Source organism: Oncorhynchus tshawytscha, linkage group LG08, assembly GCF_018296145.1.
Source record: "Oncorhynchus tshawytscha isolate Ot180627B linkage group LG08, Otsh_v2.0, whole genome shotgun sequence".
In the NCBI taxonomy this organism is placed as follows: Eukaryota; Metazoa; Chordata; class Actinopteri; order Salmoniformes; family Salmonidae; genus Oncorhynchus; species Oncorhynchus tshawytscha.
In genome coordinates this window covers 73,540,392-73,563,717 of record NC_056436.1, presented here as the reverse complement: position 1 = coordinate 73,563,717, position 23,326 = coordinate 73,540,392, and the positions used below count along the sequence as shown (strand labels likewise).

The 23,326-nt window shown below is 44.1% G+C and overlaps 1 protein-coding gene across 2 annotated transcripts in view; it reads right to left on the bottom strand.

The window, feature by feature from the left end:
- LOC112257023 (PH and SEC7 domain-containing protein 2-like) overlaps nt 1-23,123 on the bottom strand; it is a 78,797-nt gene extending 55,674 nt beyond the window's left edge. The window contains exons 1-3 of one of the 2 annotated variants that reach the window (XR_006083932.1): nt 22,764-23,123; nt 3,026-3,728; nt 2,075-2,845 (exon numbers count right to left, since the gene is read on the bottom strand). Coding sequence is in view for 1 of the 2 variants with exons in the window: in XM_042325936.1 (XP_042181870.1) it covers nt 2,075-2,845; nt 3,026-3,645 (1,391 nt within the window). In the remaining variant the exon portion in view is untranslated. The remainder of the gene's footprint in view (nt 1-2,074; nt 2,846-3,025; nt 3,729-22,763) is intronic. The other variant, XM_042325936.1, reaches the window with a different exon arrangement.
- Nucleotides 23,124-23,326: the final 203 nt, after the last annotated feature.

Here is a 23,326-nt window from a genome sequence, read left to right as displayed (position 1 = left end):
CTGACTGGTTAACTGACTGGGTGGCTGACTGACTGATTGGCCGACTGACTGGGTCGATGAGTGCTCTTCCTCTCTTCCTTTTTGCGGCTGCTGGTTCCTGCTGAGATAAAGACTAGTTACCCACAATATTCTCAGTAAAGATGTTAGCATTGTGGCTGCCAGCTGGGTTTGGGAGAGGTGGGAAACAGAGAGGTAGGGAAGGAAGGGCAGCAGTTAAGGATAAAAGGAGGAGTAGAGAAAATTAGGGGGAGAGGGAGGGAGGGAAGGGGAGAAGTGAGAGGAGGAGAAGGGGGGGGTAGAGACAAGAGAGAGAAGATGGGATGGGACATGGGAGGGAAAAAGAGAGGGAGCACCAGAGTAGAGATCTGACTGTAAAAGAGAACAGACGTTGTGCATCATCCTCTGTTTGACAGAACGATGCAAACAAAGAGATCATTCCGGCTACTTTACCCATCCTCAAAGAGAGCTGCATGAGCACATAGAGAGACTCTAAATATGATAAGAATTTAATCTATAAAGCATTTTTTTTCATGCATTACGCTCAAATTGACTTCCCTACACCTGTATCCACTCCAGATTGAAAAGTGGCTGGTAAGCCTGGCATGATCTAGAAGCATGTGTTCTCCCCTCTCTCCCGCTGGGCAGAGGAAGGCCAAAGACGGTGATGTCACCGCCAAAACAATGTCTCATTCAGCCAGTGGCTGACGGGCAGGAAGCAGGCTCTCGCTTAAACGATAACATCTGCAGAAGTACAGAGAGAGAGAGAGAGAGAGAGAGAGCTGCCATCTATCAGAACTATTAGAAATGTACTGAGCATGTTTAAGTCCCTAGTGCAGAGAAGAACTAATATCTTTTGGAGTTGGAACACATGCCAGCTTCACTCATTCTGGAATCCATCCTGGAATTCAGAATGATCTCTAATGCCATCAGTTCTAGAATTCACCACACAGCCTTTAGAATTCTGTGTGTCACACATTCTAAAAGGAGGCACTTAGCTCCATGATATCCTGCACTGATTCAGAAGTGGAACACCAAGTGATCAGCAGAACATTATCCCAGCAGTGATTTCTGACAATTTGACAGGATTTGAAACATTAGACCCAGAGACTGTGGTCCTGTTGGGATAGTAGAATGGCTCCTGACCTATGTCCAGGTCTCATGTTTCCATGTGTTTCACATTCCTACACTTATATGGGAGAACATAGCTATGTGATAATGGACCTGGTTGACGTTTTTTGGCATGAACTCTGACACAGGTATTGCAATGTATATAAACTAGATCCTAGCATGCTTTCTCTAGGACATGGGTGGGCAACTCCTCGAGGGCCTGACTGGTGGCACACTTTTTCTTCATCCTTAGCAAACGCAGCTGATTAATCAAATGGCATTCTAAACTGAAGATCATGATTAGGTGATTATTGGAGTCAGGTGTGTTAGCTGGAGCTGGGGCAAAACTGTGACACCAATCATGCCCTTGAGGACTGAAATTTCCCACCCCTGCTCTAGGAATTGATTACATTCAGTATTTTGTGTAGGTTGAATGTGCTGTTCATATTCTCAGCTCTAACTAAACAGTCCATTGCATAGACCCCCATCTCCTGCAGCTTTGGACCTGTAGAACACGCACAGCCAGGCACAGCCAGTGGGAGGGGGGCAGTATGAACCGGACTCTCCCCTGAGACATCCAGCCAGACCAACCAGACCCCCCTGCTAATGAACCTCAGCTGGCCTGGCCGTCTCACTCATGCCCCCTGCTGGATGTGAGTTTCACTAGACATACTTTAGTTGTGGATAGGCCAGAGACTTTTCTTGAATGATATCTGAGTACTGCACTTTGATTCACCTAAATCAACCCTGCTTAAATCGATAGCCAACCAGCCACAACCTGTGACAACCTACTACTGACCCACTCAACATATCCCTAATTCTAGTCATAACCCTAACTGTACCCCTAAACCTAACCCTAGCTTCAAGTCCACACCCCGGCTCAACTCTAACCGTAGCCATTAATCTAACTCTAACTCACTCAACCCACCATAATTCCCCACCCCTTTGTCCTGCCTTGCCATCTTACCTCATAGAGTTGGGTATGGCTCCAGAACCCTCCGCTCCCCCCTGGGTGTTCATGTGAAACCCATTTGGGATGGCCCATCGGCCAGGCTGGCTCAGGACAAACTCCGACCTGGTCCCGGTGATGGTGGTCCGCAGTGGGCTTCCTCCAGATCCAAGCTCACGGCCTGCAGCACTCTCCCCAGCCTCAGGCTCTCCTCGTTGGGCCTCGGGTCCAGCCTCGCTTCCTTCCTGCTCCATGACAGTGGCTAGTTCCAGCTCCAGAGGCTCAGGGCTCTGGAGAAAGGACCTCTGCTGGATGAGGGGGGTGAGCGGAGCCTCGAAGCTGACACAGCTGTCTGTCTCGTCTGTGAGTGACAGGACATCCAGGGAGTCTAGACTACTGTAGCACGTCCCCCCGCGAAGAAGCGCAGACTCAACAATACGCTCAAACGTCGAGCTGAAGCCGTCCTTGTTGTCCATCCCGCTCTTCTCCCTCTCTCCCTCCCCGTCTTCCTCATCTTCCTCTTCCTCCCCCTCTATGGCGACAACATGCTCCACGATGCGTTCAAACACAGAGCTGAAACTGTCCTGGTTCTCCCTTCCCTCCTCTTCCTCTTCCTCCACCTCTGTGTCCGCCAGCTCTACGGAACACTCGAAGGTGGAGCTGAACGTGTCCAGGTGTTCATGGATGACCTCCACTAAGCCGCCTCCTTCTCTTTCATCTTCATCATCTTCATCATCCTCCTTTTCATGCCCTTTGATTCCATTCTCAGGTCCTATTCCATTGTCCAGCCTGTATGGAAACATAGAGTATCATCGGAATGAAACGTTTAATTAAATAGCTACACACTCGCCCTCCACATTAACACACTCATCTCAGTCTGTTGAAGGATGTTCTATAAATGATCCGACCTATACAGCCACTTATGACCACACTAGTCAAGGACTGCTCATGTACTGCTCATGTACTGACCTGACTATGTCCAGAGACCTTGGTGGGTCTGGTAAGTCTTGGTCCTGGTCCTGGTCTTCTTCCTGATCCTCAGGTGGTGGTGGTGGAGGTAACTCCTCCTCACCCTCCTCCTCCTCTTCCTCCTCACAGCCGGGCTCGCAGGCTAGTTCTGACTCCTCTGTGGCCTCTGTGTTCATGTTGTCCCCCTCCTTCTCTACCTCCTCCTCCCTTTCTTCCCTCTCCTCCTCTCTCTCTAGCTCTCTGTCTGGCTGACCATCCCCTGCATCTATCCTCTCATCCCCCACTCCATCTTCTTCATCACTTGTCTCTGCCATACTCTCTCTCTCTTCATGCACCTCTCCTTCTCCCTGCATCACTTGTTCCACTCCCTCATCTACCTCATCACCCTCTCCCTTTCCACTTTCCTCACCTTCTCTTTCTCGGTGTACTTCCCTTTGTACCGTAACACTTTCCTCCCCTTCCATCTCATTGGTCCCCTCTATCCCCTCCACCTCCAGACTTTGCCCCTCCAGCCCTTGGTTTGTGGCTGGCTTCTCTGCAGGGTGGGCTGGCGTCTCCCTTTGGCTGTCTGGGAATGTAGTGGGTTCAGTCTGGGGGTGTCCCTGCCCCTCCTGGGTCATGGTGCCTACGTGTGTCGTGGAGTCCTCTGGGGCTGGGTCGGAGACAGAGAGCTCTGGATCCAGGACTAGGGAGGACTGACCGTCTGGCGGAGGAGAGAGAGAGGGAGAGAGAGAGAGAGAGAGAGAGAGAGAGAGAAGGGAAGCACAGGTGAAAAAAGAGAAGAAAATAAAATATAATAAAAAGGAGAGACAGTAGGGGAAGGGGAAGGGATGCTGTCTGATACAGTCATTTCGATATTATTATCCTTAATTGTAATACGGAGGTCACCTTGGAAAGGAACGCCCAGTATTTGTGCATGTGTGTGGGTGTGTGTATGTGTGTACGTGCTTGTCTCAATGTCTGTGTGTGTGTCTAGAATGATATCTCCTCTAAAGAACAGTTCAAAAGAAGGAGAAAACGAGGGGCACAAGAAGGAGAGCGAGAGAGAAAATGAGCAAAGGAAGATCATTTTAAAGCCCCTTCAGATCCATGTCAAAAGGATCCATCTGACAGTCATCTTTTCTCCAGAGCAGCAGGCCTTTAATCCACACAGCAGCTCCTCTACTCCTCCTCACATCTCACATCACATCACACATCACATCACATATCACATCTCACATCACATCACATCTCACATAACATCACATCTCACATCACATCACATATCACATCACATCGCACATCACATCACATATCACATCACATCACATCTCACATCACATCTCACATCACATCTCACATCACATAACATCACATCACATATCACATATCACATCACATCTCACATCACATCACACATCACATATCACATAACATCACATCTCACATCACATCACATATCACATCTCACATCACATCACATCTCACATCACATCTCACATCACTCATTCACCGCTGCATTTCTTCTCTTTTCACAGCTGAATGGCTAACAGAAAGCACTAAGGTTAAACGCCCTGCTCTGGAGTCCATATGCTGAATGCCCACCTGGGATTTAAACCTGCAACCTTATGGACACCAGGCACCAGTTTCTATTGGAACATCAGCTGGAGATGGGCAGTGAGTCTCACTCTTCATTGGTCTAGGTTGTGTTTCATTAAGCTGGTAGCAGCACCAGCATAAGATAATGTGGCTAATGTATGATCGGACTGTAATTTTATTATAGCAGTCAGTGTTCCTGTTATTGTTTGGCTGTAATGTAATTGGGTACTGTACAGAGAACAAGGCTTTTGAAACAAAGAACTCTTCCTGAAATTATAGTCGATTTTGGAGGAGCCGCCATTCCATCTTTCCATTTATTGTTTTCCCTACTTTTATGTAGCCGCATTAATAAAGACAAGAGTCTCTGTGCACTGACCTCGCATTGTCTGCTGATTCATCAGCATTAATAGACCGTCGGATAACCTACGGCCTTACATTAGTAGGTGTAAGCAGATTTGAGGTACGTGTTGGAGTCGGTTATGATTTGCTTGCAACTATGTCTCCAACCTCCCAACCCTATAGACCAGGCTGAACCTTCCAACCCTATGGACCAGGTTGAACCTCCCAACCCTATAGACCAGGCTGAACCTTCCAACCCTATGGACCAGGCTGAACCTCCCAACCCTATAGACCAGGCTGAACCTTCCAACCCTATGGACCAGGTTGAACCTCCCAACCCTATAGACCAGGCTGAACCTCCCAACCCTACGGACCAGGTTGAACCTCCCAACCCTACGGACCAGGTTGAACCTCCCAACCCTATAGACCAGGCTGAACCTCCCAACCCTACGGACCAGGTTGAACCTCCCAACCCTACGGACCAGGTTGAACCTCCCAACCCTACGGACCAGGTTGAACCTCCCAACCCTACGGACCAGGTTGAACCTCCCAACCCTACGGACCAGGCTGAACCTCCCAACCCTATGGACCAGGTTGAACCTTCCAACCCTACAGACCAGGTTGAACATCCCAACCCTATGGACCAGGCTGAAGTAAAGAGCAGACTAAAGTGAATGACATAACCACATGAAGGAGATACAACAAGTGACATGCCGAGTCAGACACATTTATATAGACAGTATTATCACACCCACATGCCTAGTCCAACATTACCACACTCCAACGCACACAAACAAAAAACCCAAACACAAGAATAGACAGGCAAATTCAATCAAACACTTATGTAATCAAACATCAAAGCTATGGATGTTCTGCCTCTATTTCTCACATGCAAACACACCTGTGCTCTCGGTTATGTTGTTGACAGTGTTGTTGGGTGTGACTCGCCTAAACAGGAGGACAGCTATGTAGAGCAGCAGTAAGAGCTCAACTGCTCAGGAGCTGGCAGATGTGTTCCCGTACCCAATGCCCATACCCCACCTCACATTGTTATGCACTGTGTGTGTGTGTGTGTGTGTGTGTGTTTTAGTTTGATTGGCAGATGCTGCGATAGTATTAAAGGGGAATTGATAAGGCCTAAGAGCCCATTGTTCTGCTGACCAAACCAGAATTCACTTACTTGCTCCAAAGACGCACATGCACGCATACACACACACACACTTCATCTGCCAATCAAGTTGAAATACTACCGACAAGAACCATAGTGTCTCTCTAAGACCTCTTTCTCTCATTCTGTCCGTCACACACACACACACACACACACACACACACACACACACACACACACACACACACACACACACACACACACACACACCTGCACGCACACACACACACACAGAGGTCTGGTTGGTTATTTATTGATCAAGATAAGGCTCCATACTAAAGAAAACACTTTAGCACAAATAATTACTACTGAGAATTTCTACTAAGAACTACTACTGAGAACTACTACAGAGTTACTACCGAGAACAACTACTGAGAACTACTACTGAGAACTACTACTGAGAACTACCACTGAGAATTACTACTGAGAATGACAAGTTATTCAACAGGCAGCATGTTGTATCTACAAGCAACATGTTATATCAACAGGCAGAACGTTGTATCTACAGGCAGCATGTTGTATCTACAACATATCTGCATGTTATATCAACAGGCAGAAAGTTATATCTACAGGCAGCATGTTGTATCTACAAGCAACATGTTATATCAACAGGCAGAACGTTGTATCTACAGGCAGCATGTTGTATCTACAACATATCTGCATGTTATATCAACAGGCAGAAAGTTGTATCTACAGGCAGCATGTTATATATACAGGCAGAACATTGCAACAACATGCAGCGTGTTGTATCTACAGCCAGCAATTTGTATCTACAGGCAGAACATTGTATCAACAGGCATCATGTTGTATTTACAGGCAACATGTTATATCTACAGCCAGCAATTTGTATCTACAGGCAGAACATTGTATCAACAGGCATCATGTTATATCTACAGGCAGCATGCTATATCTACAGGAAGCATGTTATATATACAGGCAGCATGTTGTATGTACAAGCATCATGTTATATATTCAGGCAGCATGTTAAATATAGAGCTAATTGTTATATATACAGCAGCATGATATATATATATATATATATACACAGGCAGAATGTTATATATACAGGAAGCATGTTATATACACAGTTAGCATGTTATATCTACAGGCAGCATGTTATATATACAGCAGCATGTTATATACACAGACAGCAAGATATATCTAAAGGCAGCATGCTATATCTACAGACAGCATGTTGTATCTACAGGCAGCATGTTATATCTGCAGGCAGCATGTTATATTTACAGGCAGCACATTGTATCTACAGGCATCATGTTGTATCTACAGGCATCATGTTGTATTTACAGGCAGCATGTTATATCTACAGACAGCATGTTGTATCTACAGACAGCATGTTGTATCTACAGGCAGTATGTTTTATCTACAGGCAGCATGCTATATCTACAGACAGCATGTTGTATTTACAGGCAGCATGTTATATCTACAGGCAGCATGCTATATCTACAGGCAGCATGTTGTATCTACAGGCAGTATATTGTACATACAAGCAGGATGTTGTATCTAGGCAGGCATCATGTTGTATTTACAGAGCATGTTGTATCTACACAGCATGTTGTATCTACAGGCAGCATGTTGTATCTACAGGCAGCATGCTATATCTACAGACAGCATGTTGTATTTACAGGCAGCATGTTGTATCTACAGACAGCATGTTGTATTTACAGGCAGCATGTTATATCTACAGGCAGCATGCTATATCTACAGACAGCATGTTGTATTTACAGGCAGCATGTTGTATCTACAGACAGCATGTTGTATTTACAGGCAGCATGCATGTTGTATCTACAGACATGTTGTATTTACAGGCAGCATGTTGTATCTACAGGCAGCATGTTGTATCTACAGGCAGCATGTTGTATCTACAGGCATCATGTTGTATTTACAGGCAGCATGTTATATGCCCATATCTCCAAGGTGGCATAGCAGTCCAGATGTCGTTTGTCCTCGTCTTGTCGTGTCCTGTATATATATATATTTACAACTTTTTTCACATACATTTTATTTTTATTTTCCATCAACTCATCTTCAAAACACTCTCCTGCAACCCGCCTCACCAATTTATATTTATAAAAAAGTATTATTTACCTCAAATCTGTAATCCTCCAAGAAGCTAGCCAGAAACTCCAAGAAGCTAGCCTGAAACTAGCCAGAAGCTAATCAGAAGCTAGTTCAGAAGCTAGTTAGCTTCTTTACTGGCAAATCGTTAGTATTCAGCTAACCACGGTTTGTGGTCATCAGCTATCCTTTAGCTCGAAAATCTATTGCCAGTTCTGTACAGCGCAGCGCGGCTCGGAACGGAACATACCGGACCAATTTTTCTCTCCATGTCCCTGGATTTCGACTGCTCTCTGGACATTCATACCCGGATCTCACAGCTAGCTAGCTGCTATCCGTGTGACTATCGGCCTTCGTCGATTCCGGAGCAAACATAAATTATTCCGGAGCTAGCCAGCTCTGTCAATCACTCCTGAGTTCCATCAATCACTCCTGGGCTGCAGTCACCTATCCGGACCCGTTTTACTGCCTACGCGGAGCCCCACCGGGCCTTCACAACTGGACTGCCGACGTTATCTACCCGAAGGAGATCCGGCTGGCTCCTCCGTCGCGACGTTACCTGAACGCCCATCTGCGGCCTGCTAGCCGTTAGCTGTCTTACCGGCTGCTATCTGAATAGACAATCGGACAATTTATTTATTTTTATTATTATTATGTTTTCTTCTTGGGCCTCTATAACTATATCTATTGTTTTTATTTTTGTTGTTGTTGTGTGATTTGGATTAATCCCCTCTACCACACGGAACCCCACTAATCTACTGACGGAAAGCAAGAGGTGGCTAACAACAGACCTCCATCCTATGCTAGCTTGCTACCGATGGCCTGGCTAGCTGTCTAAATCGCCGTGACCCCCAACCAACCTCTCCACTCACTGGACCCTTTTGATCACTCGACTAAGCATGCCTCTCCTTAATGTCAATATGTCTTGTCCATTGCTGTTCTGGTTAGTGTTTATTGGCTTATTTCACTGTAGAGCCTCTAGTCCTGCTCACTATACCTTATCCAACCTATTAGTTCCACCACCCACACATGCAATGACATCTCCTGGTTTCAATGATGTTTCTAGAGACAATATCTCTCTCTTCATCACTCAATACCTAGGTTTACCTCCACTGTATTCACATACTACCATACCTTTGTCTGTACATTATACCTTGATGCTATTTTACCGCACCCAGAAACCTCATTTTACTCTATGTTCCAGACGTTCTAGACAACCAATTCTCATAGCTTTTAGCCGTACCCTTATTCTACTCCTCCTATGTTCCTCTGGCGATGTAGAGGTGAATCCAGGCCCTGCAGTGCCTAGCTCCACTCCTATTCCCCAGGCGCTCTCTTTTGACGACTTCTGTAACCGTAATAGCCTTGGTTTCATGCATGTTAACATTAGAAGCCTCCTCCCTAAGTTTGTTCTATTCACTGCTTTAGCACACTCTGCCAACCCGGATGTTCTAGCTGTGTCTGAATCCTGGCTTAGGAAGACCACCAAAAATTCAGAAATTTTAATTCCAAACTACAACATTTTCAGACAAGATAGAACTGCCAAAGGGGCGGTGTTGCAATCTACTGCAAAGATAGCCTGCAGAGTTCTGTCCTACTATCCAGGTCTGTACCCAAACAATTTGAACTTCTACTTTTAAAAATCCACCTCTCTAAAAACAAGTCTCTCACCGTTGCCGCCTGCTACAGACCACCCTCTGCCCCCAGCCGTGCTCTGGACACCATATGTGAACTGATTGCCCCCCATCTATCTTCAGAGTTCGTGCTGCTAGGCGACCTAAACTGGAACATGCTTAACACCCCAGCCATCCTACAATCTAAACTTGATGCCCTCAATCTCACACAAATTATCAATGAACCTACCAGGTACCTCCCCAAAGCCTTAAACACGGGCACCCTCATAGATATCATCCTAACCAACTTCCCCTCTAAATACACCTCTGCTGTCTTCAACCAAGATCTCAGCGATCACTGCCTCATTGCCTGCATCTGTAATGGTCAGCGGTCAAACGACCTCCACTCATCACTGTAAAACGCTCCCTGAAACACTTCTGCGAGGAGGCCTTTCTAATCGACCTGGCCGGGGTATCCTGGAAGGATATTGATCTCATCCCGTCAGTAGAGGATGCCTGGATATTTTTTTTAAATGCCTTCCTAACCATCTTAAATAAACATGCCCCATTCAAGAAATTTAGAACCAGGAACAGATATAGCCCTTGGTTCTCCCCAGACCTGACTGCCCTTAACCAACACAAAAACATCCTATGGCGTTCTGCATTAGCATCGAACAGCCCCGTGATATGCAGCTGTTCAGGGAAGCTAGAAACCATTATACACAGGCAGTTAGAAAAGCCAAGGCTAGCTTTTTCAATCAGAAATTTGCTTCGTGCAACACTAACTCAAAAAAGTTCTGGGACACAGTAAAGTCCATGGAGAATAAGAACACCTCCTTCCAGCTGCCCACTGCACTGAAGATAGGAAACACTGTCACCACTGATAAATCCACTATAATTGAGAATTTCAATAAGCATTTTGTCTACGGCTGGCCATGCTTTCCACCTGGCTACCCATACCCCGGTCAACAGCACTGCACCCCCCACAGCAACTCGCCCAAGCCTTCCCCATTTCTCCTTCCTCTAAATCCAGTCAGCTGATGTTCTGAAAGAGCTGCAAAATCTGGACCCCTAAAGATCAGCCGGGCTAGACAATCTGGACCCTTTCTTTCTAAAATTATCTGCCGAAATTGTTGCCACCCCTATTACTAGCCTGTTCAACCTCTCTTTCGTGTCGTCTGAGATTCCCAAAGATTGGAAAGCAGCTGCGGTCATCCCCCTCTTCAAAGGGGGACACTCTTGACCCAAACTGCTACAGACCTATATCTATCCTACCGTGCCTTTCTAAGATCTTCGAAAGCCAAGTCAACAAACAGATTACCGACCATTTCGAATCTCACCATACCTTCTCTGCTATGCAATCTGGTTTCAGAGCTGGTCATGGTTGCACCTCAGCCACGCTCAAGGTCCTAAACGATATCTTAACCACCATCGATAAGAAACATTACTGTGCAGCCGTATTCATTGATCTGGCCAAGGCTTTCGACTCTGTCAATCACCACATCCTCATCGGCAGACTCGACAGCCTTGGTTTCTCAAATGATTGCCTCGCCTGGTTCACCAACTACTTCTCTGATAGAGTTCAGTGTGACAAATCGGAGGGTCTGCTGTCCGGACCTCTGGCAGTCTCTATGGGGGTGCCACAGGGTTCAATTCTTGGACCGACTCTCTTCTCTGTATACATCAATGAGGTCGCTCTTGCTGCTGGTGAGTCTCTGACTCTGTCACTGGATCAGCTGATTGACATGTCCATTCGACTGGATAATCTGGGCTGAGCGTTCAGAGGGTCCTGTGTGCCGATGGAGTTGGGAGGGGCTGCAGGGTCCACCTCTACGCAGACGACACCATTCTGTATACTTCCGGCCCTGCTTTGGACACTGTGTTAACAACCCTCCAGGCAAGCTTCAATGCCATACAACTCTCGTTCCGTGGCCTCCAATTGCTCTTAAATACAAGTAAAACTAAATGCATGCTCTTCAACCGATCGCTACCTGCACCTACCCGCCTGTCCAACATCACTACTCTGGACGGCTCTGACTTAGAATACGTGGACAACTACAAATACTTAGGTGTCTGGTTAGACTGTAAACTCTCCTTCCAGACCCATATCAAACATCTCCAATCCAAAGTTAAATCTAGAATTGGCTTCCTATTTCGCAACAAAGCATCCTTCACTCATGCTGCCAAACATACCCTTGTAAAACTGACCATCCTACCAATCCTCGACTTTGGCGATGTCATTTACAAAATAGCCTCCAATACCCTACTCAACAAATTGGATGCAGTCTATCACAGTGCAATCCGTTTTGTCACCAAAGCCCCATATACTACCCACCATTGCGACCTGTACGCTCTCGTTGGCTGGCCCTCGCTTCATACTCGTCGCCAAACCCACTGGCTCCATGTCATCTACAAGACCCTGCTAGGTAAAGTCCCCCTTATCTCAGCTCGCTGGTCACCATAGCATCTCCCACCTGTAGCACACGCTCCAGCAGGTATATCTCTCTAGTCACCCCCAAAACCAACTCTTTCTTTGGCCGCCTCTCCTTCCAGTTCTCTGCTGCCAATGACTGGAACGAACTACAAAAATCTCTGAAACTGGAAACACTTATCTCCCTCACTAGCTTTAAGCACCAACTGTCAGAGCAGCTCACAGATTACTGCACCTGTACATAGCCCACCTATAATTTAGCCCAAACAACTACCTCTTTCCCAACTGTATTTAATTTTTATTTATTTATTTATTTATTTTGCTCCTTTGCACCCCATTATTTTTATTTCTACTTTGCACATTCTTCCATTGCAAAACTACCACGACACCCGGAGCATTACATGTATTTAATTTTTATTTATTTATTTATTTTGCTCCTTTGCCCATTATTTTTCCAGTACCATTCCAGTGTTGCTATATTGTATTTACTTTGCAACCATGGCCTTTTTTGCCTTTACCTCCCTTCTCACCTCATTTGCTCACATTGTATATAGACTTGTTTATACTGTATTATTGACTGTATGTTTGTTTTACTCCATGTGTAACTCTGTGTCGTTGTATCTGTCGAACTGCTTTGCTTTATCTTGGCCAGGTCGCAATTGTAAATGAGAACTTGTTCTCAACTTGCCTACCTGGTTAAATAAAGGTAAAATAAATAAATAAATAAATAAAAATATCTACAGGCAGCATGTTATATCTACAGGATGCATGTTGTATATGCAGGAAGCATGTTACATCTGCAGGCATCATGTTGTATCTACAGGTAGAACGTTGATCTACAGGCTGCATGTTAAATCACCAGGCAGCATGTTGTTTATACAGACAGCATGTTCAACCTTTAGGCAGCATTTTGTATCTACAGGCAGAACATTGTACCTACTGGCAGCATGTTGTATGTACAGACTGCATGTTATATCTGCAGACAGCATGTTGTATCTACAGGCAGCATGTTGAATCTGAAGGCAGCATGTTGTATCTACAAGCTGTAGTTTATGTCTACAGGCAGCATGTTATATCAACAGAAAGCATGTTGTATCTACAGACAGCATTCTATATCTACAGGCAGCAAGTTATATCTACAGGCTGCATTTGATATCTACAGGCAACATGTTAAATCTATAGGCAGTATGTTAAATCTACAGGCAACATGTTAAATCTATAGGCAGTATGTTATATCTACAGACAGCATGTTGAATCTACAGGCAGAATGTTACATATGACAGCAGCATGTTGAATCTACAGAAAGCATGTTGTATCAAGATGCAGCATGTTGTATCTACAGGCAGCATTTTGTGTCTACAGGCAGCATGTTAAATCTACAGGGAGCATGTTGTATGTACAGGCAGTATGCTACATCTACAGGCAGAACATTGTACCTACAGGCAGCATGTTGTATCTACAGGCAGCATGTTATATCTACAGACAGCATGTTGTATTGACAGGCAGCATCTTATATACAGAGTAGCATGTTATATCTACAAGCAGAATGCTGTAGCAGCATGTTGTATCTACAGGCACCAAGTTATATCTACAGGCAGCATGTTATATCTACAGGCAGCATGTTTACCCTACAGGCAGTATGTTGTATCTGAAGGCAGCATGTGGTATCTCCTTGCAGCATGTCGTATCTACATGCCACATGTTGTATCTACAGGCTGCATTATATGTCTACAGGCAGCATGATAAATCTACAGGTAGCAAGTGGTATCTACAGGGAGCATGTTGTATGTACAGACAGCATGCAACAGCTACAGGCAGAACATTGTACCTACAGGCAGCATGTTGTATCTACAGGCAACATGTTATATTACAGGCAGCATGTTGTATCTACAGGCAGCATGTTCATCCTACAGGCAGCATTTTGTATCTGAAGGCAGCATGTTGTATCTACAGGCAGCAGGTTGTATCTACAGGCAGCATGTTTAACCTACAGGCAGCATGATATAGCTACAGGTAGCATGTATTATCTACAGGCAGCATGTTGTATCTCCAGGCTGCATTTTATATCTACAGGCAGCATGTTGTACCTACAGGCAGCATGTTGTACCCACAGGCAGCATGATTTATCTACAGACAGCATGTTGTATCTACAGACAGCATGTTGTATCTACAGGAAGGATGTTGAATCTACAGGCAGCATGGTGTACCTACAGGCAGCATGTTGTATCTAAAGGCAGCATTTAAAATCTATTGGCAGCATTTAATATCTACAGGCTGCATGTTATATCTACAGCCAGCATATTGTACATGCAGGCAGTATATTGTACATACAAGCAGGATGTTGTATCTACAGGCAGCACATTGTATCTACAGGCATCACGTTGTATCTACAGACAGCATGTTGTATCAACAGGCAGCGTGTTGTATATACAGGCATCATGTTGTATTTACAGGCAGCATGTTATATCTACAGGCAGTTCAATCTACAGGCAGAATGTTGTATCTAGCAGGCAGCATTTAATAGGCAGTATGTTGTATCTAGGTAAAACGTTGATCTACAGGCTGCATGTTATATCACCAGGCAGCATGTTGTATATACAGACAGCATGTTCAATCTACAGGCAGAATGTTGTATCTACATAAAGCATGTTGTATCTGAAGGCAGCATGTTGAAACAACAGGCAGCATCTTATATACACAGTAGCATGTTATATCTACAAGCAGAATGCTGTTGCAGCATGTTGTATCTACAGGCAGCATGTGGTATCTACAGGCAGCATGTCGTATCTAAATACAACATGTTGCATCTACAGGCTGCATTATATGTCTACAGGCAGCATGATAAATCTACAGGTAGCATGTGGTATCTACAGGGAGCATGTTGTATGTACAGACAGCATGCAACAGCTACAGGCAGAACATTGTATCTACAGGCAGCATGTTGTATTTACAGGCAGCATGTTATATCTACAGACAGCATTTTGTATCTACAGGCAGCAGGTTGTACCTACAGGCAGCATGTTGTACCTACAGGCAGCATGTTTTACCTACAGGCAGCATGTTGTACCTACCGGCAGCATGTTTTATCTACAGACAGCATGATGTATCTACAGACAGCATGTTATATCTACAGGCAGCATGTTATTCGTACAGGCTGCGTGTTGTATCTACAGGCATCATGTTGCATCAACAGGCAGCATGTTGTATCCACAGTCAGCATTTTGTATCTAAAGGCAGTCTGTTTTATCTACAGATAGAAGGTGTTAGCAGCATGTTGTATCTAGAGGCAGAATGTTATGTCTACAGGCAGCAGTTTGTATCTACAGGCAGCACGTTATATCTACAGGCATAAAGCTGTATCTACAGGCAGCATGTTATATCTACAGGCAGCATGTAACACCTCCAGGCAGTATGTTGTATCTACAGGCAGCATGTTATATCTACAGGAAGCATGTTATATCTACAGGTTAAAGGTTGTATTAGCATGTTGTATCTAGAAGCAGCATTTTGTATCTACAAGGCAGCATGTTGTATCTACAGGCAGCAAGCTGTATCTACAGGCAGCATGTTGTATCAACAGGCAGCACGTTATATCTACAGGCAGCATATTATATCTACAGGTAGAAGGTTGTATTAGCATGTTTTATCTACAGACAGCATGATGTATCAGCATGTTGTATCTACAGGCAGCATGTTGAATCTACAGGCAGCATGTTGTACCTACAGGCAGAATGTTGTATCTAAAGGCAGCATGTTGTATCTACAGGCAGCATGTTGAATCTACAGGCAGCAAAATGTATCTACAGGCAGCATGTTGTATCTACAGACAGCATGTTGTAGCAGCATGTTGTATCTACAGGCAGCATGTTGAATCTACAGGCAGCATGTTGTACCTACAGGCAGAATGTTGTATCTAAAGGCAGCATGTTTTATCTACAGGCAGCAAGATGCATCTACAGGCAGCATGTTGTGTCAACATGCAGCACGTTATACCTGCAGGTAGTATGTTTTATCTACAGGCAGCAAGATGCATCTACAGGCAGCATGTTGTATTTACAGACAGCAAGATATATCTACCAGTAGAAGGTTGTAGCAGCATGTTGTATCTACAGGCAGCATGTTGAATCTACAGGCAGCATGTTATAAATACAGGCAGCATGACATATCTACAGGTAGAAGGTTGGAGCAACATGTTGTATCTACAAGCAGCATGTTGTATCTACAGTCAACATGTTATATCTACAGATAGCATGTTGTATTTGAGGCAGCATGTTGTATCTACAAGGCAGCATGTTGTATCTACAGGCAGCAAGCTGTATCTACAGGCAGCATGTTGTATCAACAGGCAGCACGTTATATCTACAGGCAGCATATTATATCTACAGGTAGAAGGTTGTATTAGCATGTTTTATCTACAGACAGCATGATGTATCAGCATGTTGTATCTACAGGCAGCATGTTGAATCTACAGGCAGCATGTTGTACCTACAGGCAGAATGTTGTATCTAAAGGCAGCATGTTGTATCTACAGGCAGCATGTTGTATCTACAGGCAGCATGTTGTATTTACAGACAGCAAGATATATCTACCAGTAGAAGGTTGTAGCAGCATGTTGTATCTACAGGCAGCATGTTGAATCTACAGGCAGCATGTTATAAATACAGGCAGCATGACATATCTACAGGTAGAAGGTTGGAGCAACATGTTGTATCTACAAGCAGCATGTTGTATCTACAGGCAGCGGGTTATATCTACAGGCAGCATGTTGTATCCACAGCCTGTGTGTTGTATCTACATGCATCATGTTATATCTACAAGCAGCATGTTATTCCTACAGGCAGCATGTTGTATTTACAGGCAGCATGTTATATCTACATGCAGCATATTGTATCTAAAGGCAGAATGTTGTATCTACAGGCAGCATGTTATATCTACAGGCAGCATTTTGTATCTACAGGCAGCATGTTGTATCAACAGGCAGCATGTTATATCTACAGGCCGCGTTTTGTATTTACATGCAGAATGTTGTATAAACAGGCAGAATATTGGAAGAGCATGTTGTATCCACATGCAGCAAGTTTTTTCTAAAGGCAGCATGTTATATCTATAGGCAGCATGTTGTATCTACATACAGCATGTTGTATCTACAGTCAACATGTTATATCTACAGATAGCATGTTGTATTTGAGGCAGCATGTTGTATCTACAGGCAGCATGTTGTATCTACATACAGCATGTTGTATCTACAGTCAGAATTTTGTATCTACAGGCAGCATATTATATCTACAGGCAGCATATTATATCTACAGGCAGCATGGTATATCTACAGATAGAAGGTGTTAGCAGCATGTTGTATCTAGAGGCAGAATGTTATGTCTACAGGCAGCATTTTGTATCTACAGGCAGCACGTCATATCTACAGGCATCATGCTGTATCTACAAGCAGCATGTTATATCTACAGGCAGCATGTAACACCTCCAGGCAGTATGTTGTATCTACAGGCAGCATGTTATATCTACAGGAAGCATGTTATATCTACAGGTAGCATGATGTGTCAACAGGCAGCACGTTATACTTACAGGTAGCATGTTGTATCTACAGGCAGCATGTTGTATCTACAGGAAGCATGTTATATCTACAGGTTGAAGGTTGTAGCAGAATGTTGTATCTACAGGCAGCATGATGTGTCAACAGGCAGCACGTTATACTTACAGGTAGCATGTTGTATCTAACGGCAGTCTGTTTTATCTACAGGTAGAAGGTTGTAGCAGCATGTTGTATCTATATGCAGCATGCTATATCTACAGGCAACAGGTTGTATCTACAGGCAGCATGTTATATCTACAGCCATCATGGTATATCTACAGGCAGCATCTAACACCTCCAGGCAGTATGTTATATCTACAGTCAGCATGTTATATCTACAGGTAGAAAGTTGTAGCAGCATGTTGTATGTACAGGCAGCATGTTTTGTCAACAGGCAGCACGTTAAACCTACAAGAAGCTAATTGTATCTAGAGGGAGCATGTTTTAGCTACAGGCAGCATGTTGTATCTACAGGTAGAAGGTTGTAGCATATCTACAGGCAGCATGTGGTATCCACAGGCAGCATGTTGTATCTACAGGTAGCATGTTATATCTAAAGGAAGCATGTTGTATCTACAGGCAGCATGTTATAAATACAGGCAACATGTTACATCTACAGGTAGAAGGTTGTAGGATCATGCTGTATCTACAAGCAGCATGTTGTATCTAAATGCAGCAAGTTTTATCTACAGGCAGCATGTTGCATCTAAAGGCAGCATGTTCTATCTACAAGCAGCATGTTGAAGCAGCGTGTTGTATCTACAGGCAGCATGTTGTATCTACAGGCATAATGTTGTAAAAGGCAGCATGTTTTATATTCAGGCAGCATGTTGTAACTACAGGCAGCATGTTGTATTTACAGGCAGCATGTTGTAGCTACAGGCAGCATGCTATATCTACAGGCAGCATGTTATATATACAGACTGCATTTTTATATCTATAGGCAGCATGTTGTATCTATATGCAGCATGCTATATCTACAGGCAGCATGTTGTATCTACAGGCAGCATGTTATATCTACAGGCAGCGTGTTATATCTACAGGAAGCATGTTGTATCTTCAAGCAGCATGTTTTATCTACAGGCAGCTTGCTGTATCCAGAGGCAGCATGTTATATCTACAGACAGTATATTGTATCTAAAGCCAGCATGTTGTATCTACAGGCAGCATGTTATACCTACAGGCAGCATGTTGAATCTACAGGCAGCATGTTATATCTACAGGCAGCATGTTGTATCTACAGGCAGCACAGCAGAACGTTATATGCACACACTAGAGACATTATATCCAGATATACAGTAGCGACACAAACACACAAGCTCACACACAGACACACATGCACACGCATACACACACGCACACACACACAAACACACACTTCAGTAGACTGGCTACAGTTGCTGGCTCGGTGACTGAGTCTTTCTCCAGCGCATGTCATTGTTCCTTAAGGCAAATGAATACAAACCGCCCTACTAGCCACTCCAGCCCAGTGAACCATGAAAATCTGCATCTCACCCTGATATGTCACTTCTATTGCATCAAGATCAGACTTCGTGTTGCATTGTGTCATTATAGCTCTTTACAATGACTTCATCTAATTCATGCCATGGCATCAATCTTATTGTAACCCCGATTTTCTTTTTTTATTGGCTGCTAATTCACTTTTTTCCTAGAAAATAAATGGAGAGGGGTGGATGAGATTGGCGAGAGGGAGAGTGAGAGAGGAGAGAGAGTGGGAGAGAGAGAGGAGAGCGAGTGGGAGAGAGAGTTGGAAAGCATTTTAGGCAGCGTCTTGTGTCTGGGGACTTGCTGGTGCAAGGGTGTCTGCACTGGTGTAGCACACACTCCTGCATCTCCCGCAAGGCAGGGGGTCCCGCAAGCTTTTGGGGGCCCCCAACCCCACCCCAGACGTCGGCCTCGCAGATATAATGTGATCAGCTCATGAGCTATGAAATGTTTAGAATTACAGGATTTTTTTTATTTTTTATTTTCTCTCAGCCTCATGGCAAAATGTGTCGCAGCGAGTGGCGCAGCGGTCTAAGGCACTGCATCTCAGTGCTTGAGGCGTGCTTGAGGCGTGTAGTGACGCCTCAAGCACTGAGATGCAGTGCCTTAGACCGCTGCGCCACTCGCTGCGACACATTTTGCCATGAGGCTTCTTCAGCGTCTGTAGTCTTTTTGTTCTTAACTGACTTGCCTAGTTAAATAAAGGTTAAATAAAATGTAAAACATTTGTAGAATAGCAGAAAATTTGCTCAGTGATTTTTGAAAGAAAACTTTTGTAGTTAAATGTATTTGATTTTATTTATTTTATTTCAGCTTAAAATTTACATTCAGGGCCTTCTGAGTGGCGCAGCGGTCTAGCACTGCTTCGCAGTGCATGAGGTGTCACTACAGAACCAGGTTCGATCCCAAGCTGTGTCACAGTCGGTCGTGACCGAGAGACCCATGAGGCGGTGCAAAATTGGGCCAACATTGTTCGGGTTAGGGGAGGGTTTGGCTGGCATTTCCTTGTCCCATCATGCTCTAGCGATTCCTTGTGGCGGGCTGGGCACCTGCAAGCTGACTTAGGTCGCCAGCTAGACAGTGTTTCCTCTGACACATTGTTGCAGCTGGCTTCCGGGTTAAGTGAGCAGTGTGTCAAGAAGTAGGGTGGCTTGGCAGGGTCGTGTTTCGGAGGTCACATGTCTCTTGACCTTTGCCTCTCCCAAGTCCGTAGGGCAGTTGCAGCGATGGAACTAGACTGAAACTACCAATTGGATATCAGGAAAAATGGGTAAAAGAAAAAATATTAAAAATACATTTAGATTTAGGGAATTTTATAAAGGAAAATATTTGTTTTGGGAATTTTCGAAATGCTTTCAATATTATTCATTTCCATGTCGGCTCTATACCTGGAAATGTCCTTGTACAGAGATAAGGATCCCAATTTAAAACATTTCAAAAAAAAGTGTTTAAACTTCTAACAAGGGACAATAATGGATACTAACTGAACAATTATCTTATGTAGTTCCTTGCAATAGCCCTCTGTGAATATTTATCTCAAAACTGTGATTCCTAAAAGATAGGAATTTTGGTTCAAATATGTTACATTCAATTAGGTTTTAGAGTCGTAAAGCAACTGAGGAAAAAAAAAATGGAAACCACTTGAAAGAAGAAAAAATCAATTTTTGTCAACTCCTTAAAAATCAACTCCGCCAGAGTGCTGAAAATTCTGATAGAATGGTTCTGTTTTTATTGGGGACTTTCAAATGAATCATTTTCCATATTTTACAAATATTTGATTTGAAATTGTAGTTTTAGAGAAGCAAAAATATGTATGTTTTGAGTGTCTGTTGTCAACTCTGTCAGCAGCTTGTCAACTCCATCAATATTATTTGGTCAATATTCAGAAAAAGTATTTTAATCACTATTCTACAACATATGCTTACACAATTGAAGTATTTGCTGTACTATACCTAAGGGATAATGTTTGCTTTTTAAATTTTATTTTATTTTATAAATCTATAAAAACATTCCAAAATGCCAATGAAATGTTTGGAGATTTGCATTACATATTTGAATAATCTAATATTAGAATTAAACTATCAAGGCCTTTAAACACTTGTTGGACAATAATTGTACAAATTAAATGCTTTTTTATGATTTTATGGTGTCTGAGGAGTTGATATGAATTAAGTTAGTGGCATTTGTTCCTTTATATGGTTTGATAGCTGATACTTTGGTCTATCAAACTATATATTTCAAATGTTGTTAATATTAAGACAATTATTTGTGGGATTTTTTTTTATTGTCCAATCTTTCAAGAATCCCTGAGCTCTAAAACAGCTAACTTTTCTCTCAGCTTCATGGCAAAATGTGTAAAATAGCATGAGAATAGCTATAATAGTCCTACTGCACATTTTTCTCTCTTCCACATGGAGATTTCTTTTTTACACGACACCTCACCCACCCACCCACCCCCTCACCCACCCGTCTAACAGCGCTACGCCACTGGGTGTCTGGATGTCTGACGCCTCGATTGAAGGGCTGAATTAATTTGCGAGAAGAGAAGCACTTACAGACGGTTAACAATTGGGCTGTGAATCAAAACGTTATTTAGCCGTGTATTCAAATGAGCTCAGGTTTTCAGGACAGGAGACTTGACGTCCCAAGAAGCATTATTACAATGGGTTTAGACTTGAAGGATAAATACTATAATTAAGATAATAGCGACTCGTGGCTCAGGGATGAGAGGACTGTTATCAGACACCTGTTCTGAACAACCCATCTTTAGTAGGAGTGTGGGACCCACAGCACTGGGCAATCCTGTAGCCTACATCTATTTTACTCACAAAATGTGTACCCTGGAATAGCTACAAAAGACAGAAACACAAGACAGACTGCTCTGCACACACTCTCACTCTCATTCACACACATAGAGCCCGCGCGCAGCCTAGATGCAGACATTTTCTCCCAACCTCCTCGAGCAGTAACCATGACAACAGGATGGTTGGGAGACACTGCTCGCGTTAAATGAGACCGGTGCTTTTCTCTTCCTCTCCAAAATAGACCTTGGTCGCTTTTCAAGATCGACTCACTTTTCTCCCTCTGCTCAGTTGAGGGTAGAATCCCCCGAAACAAAACCCCGTGGCCCACACACTGCATATTAACTCAACAGACAGAGAGAGTCCGAGACCCCCACCGGGAGACTAAAACGACAGTAAGAAACATGCATCCCCTTCCACTTTCCTCTATGCATGTTTGTCCTGGTACAAGGATAGGCATTTTGAAAAGAAAGCCTTTCAATTATCCCATTTAATCGGATTCCAGATTATTAATCGGATGGCTATATAGTCTTTGGTTCTTTATGGAATTAAATCATTTGTGAACGCAAAATCTATCTACAGCCTAGCTATAATAACATTACATTCACAACAATATCAGGCATCCACTATTGCACTCACCAACAAAATGCGTTGAATCAAAGGTAGCCTGAAAAGCCAGTTCTGCACTGCAGTTTCAGGTTGTATTCTCTCTCGGTCCATCCATCCACGCGGGAGAACATAGACCGTGGGTCTGTTTGGTCCTCGTCGTGCCGCGTCCTTCCCGACTGGTACCGTCTAATCTGCCCAGCAAGCGACTCCTCACCGCTCGGACTCTGGCGGTACAGTAGGCTAGTCTCGCCTCCACTCACTGGCTCAGGCATGGGGGAGGTCCAGCCGGTGGGAAATGGGTAGACCGATTGCGCGTGGATGGGGGCGTCTGTCTAAACGAGCGGATGTGCAGTCGCGTCCCTCTCCTCCCCTGCTGCACGCGAGGAGCATCGATCGCCAGTCTCCAATCAGTGTTCTGAGGCGCGCGGGCAGTGTGAGACTGTCTGTGTCTCGGGCCTGTGTTATGATTCCATTTACCACTAACTCAGGATGGAGAGGAGGTTTGGCTTACTTATAGCCACATAAATACATACTCTTTTCACTAATTTGGCTATAGTTTACATGGCGCGAAGGGCATTTATCCATGTGTCTTT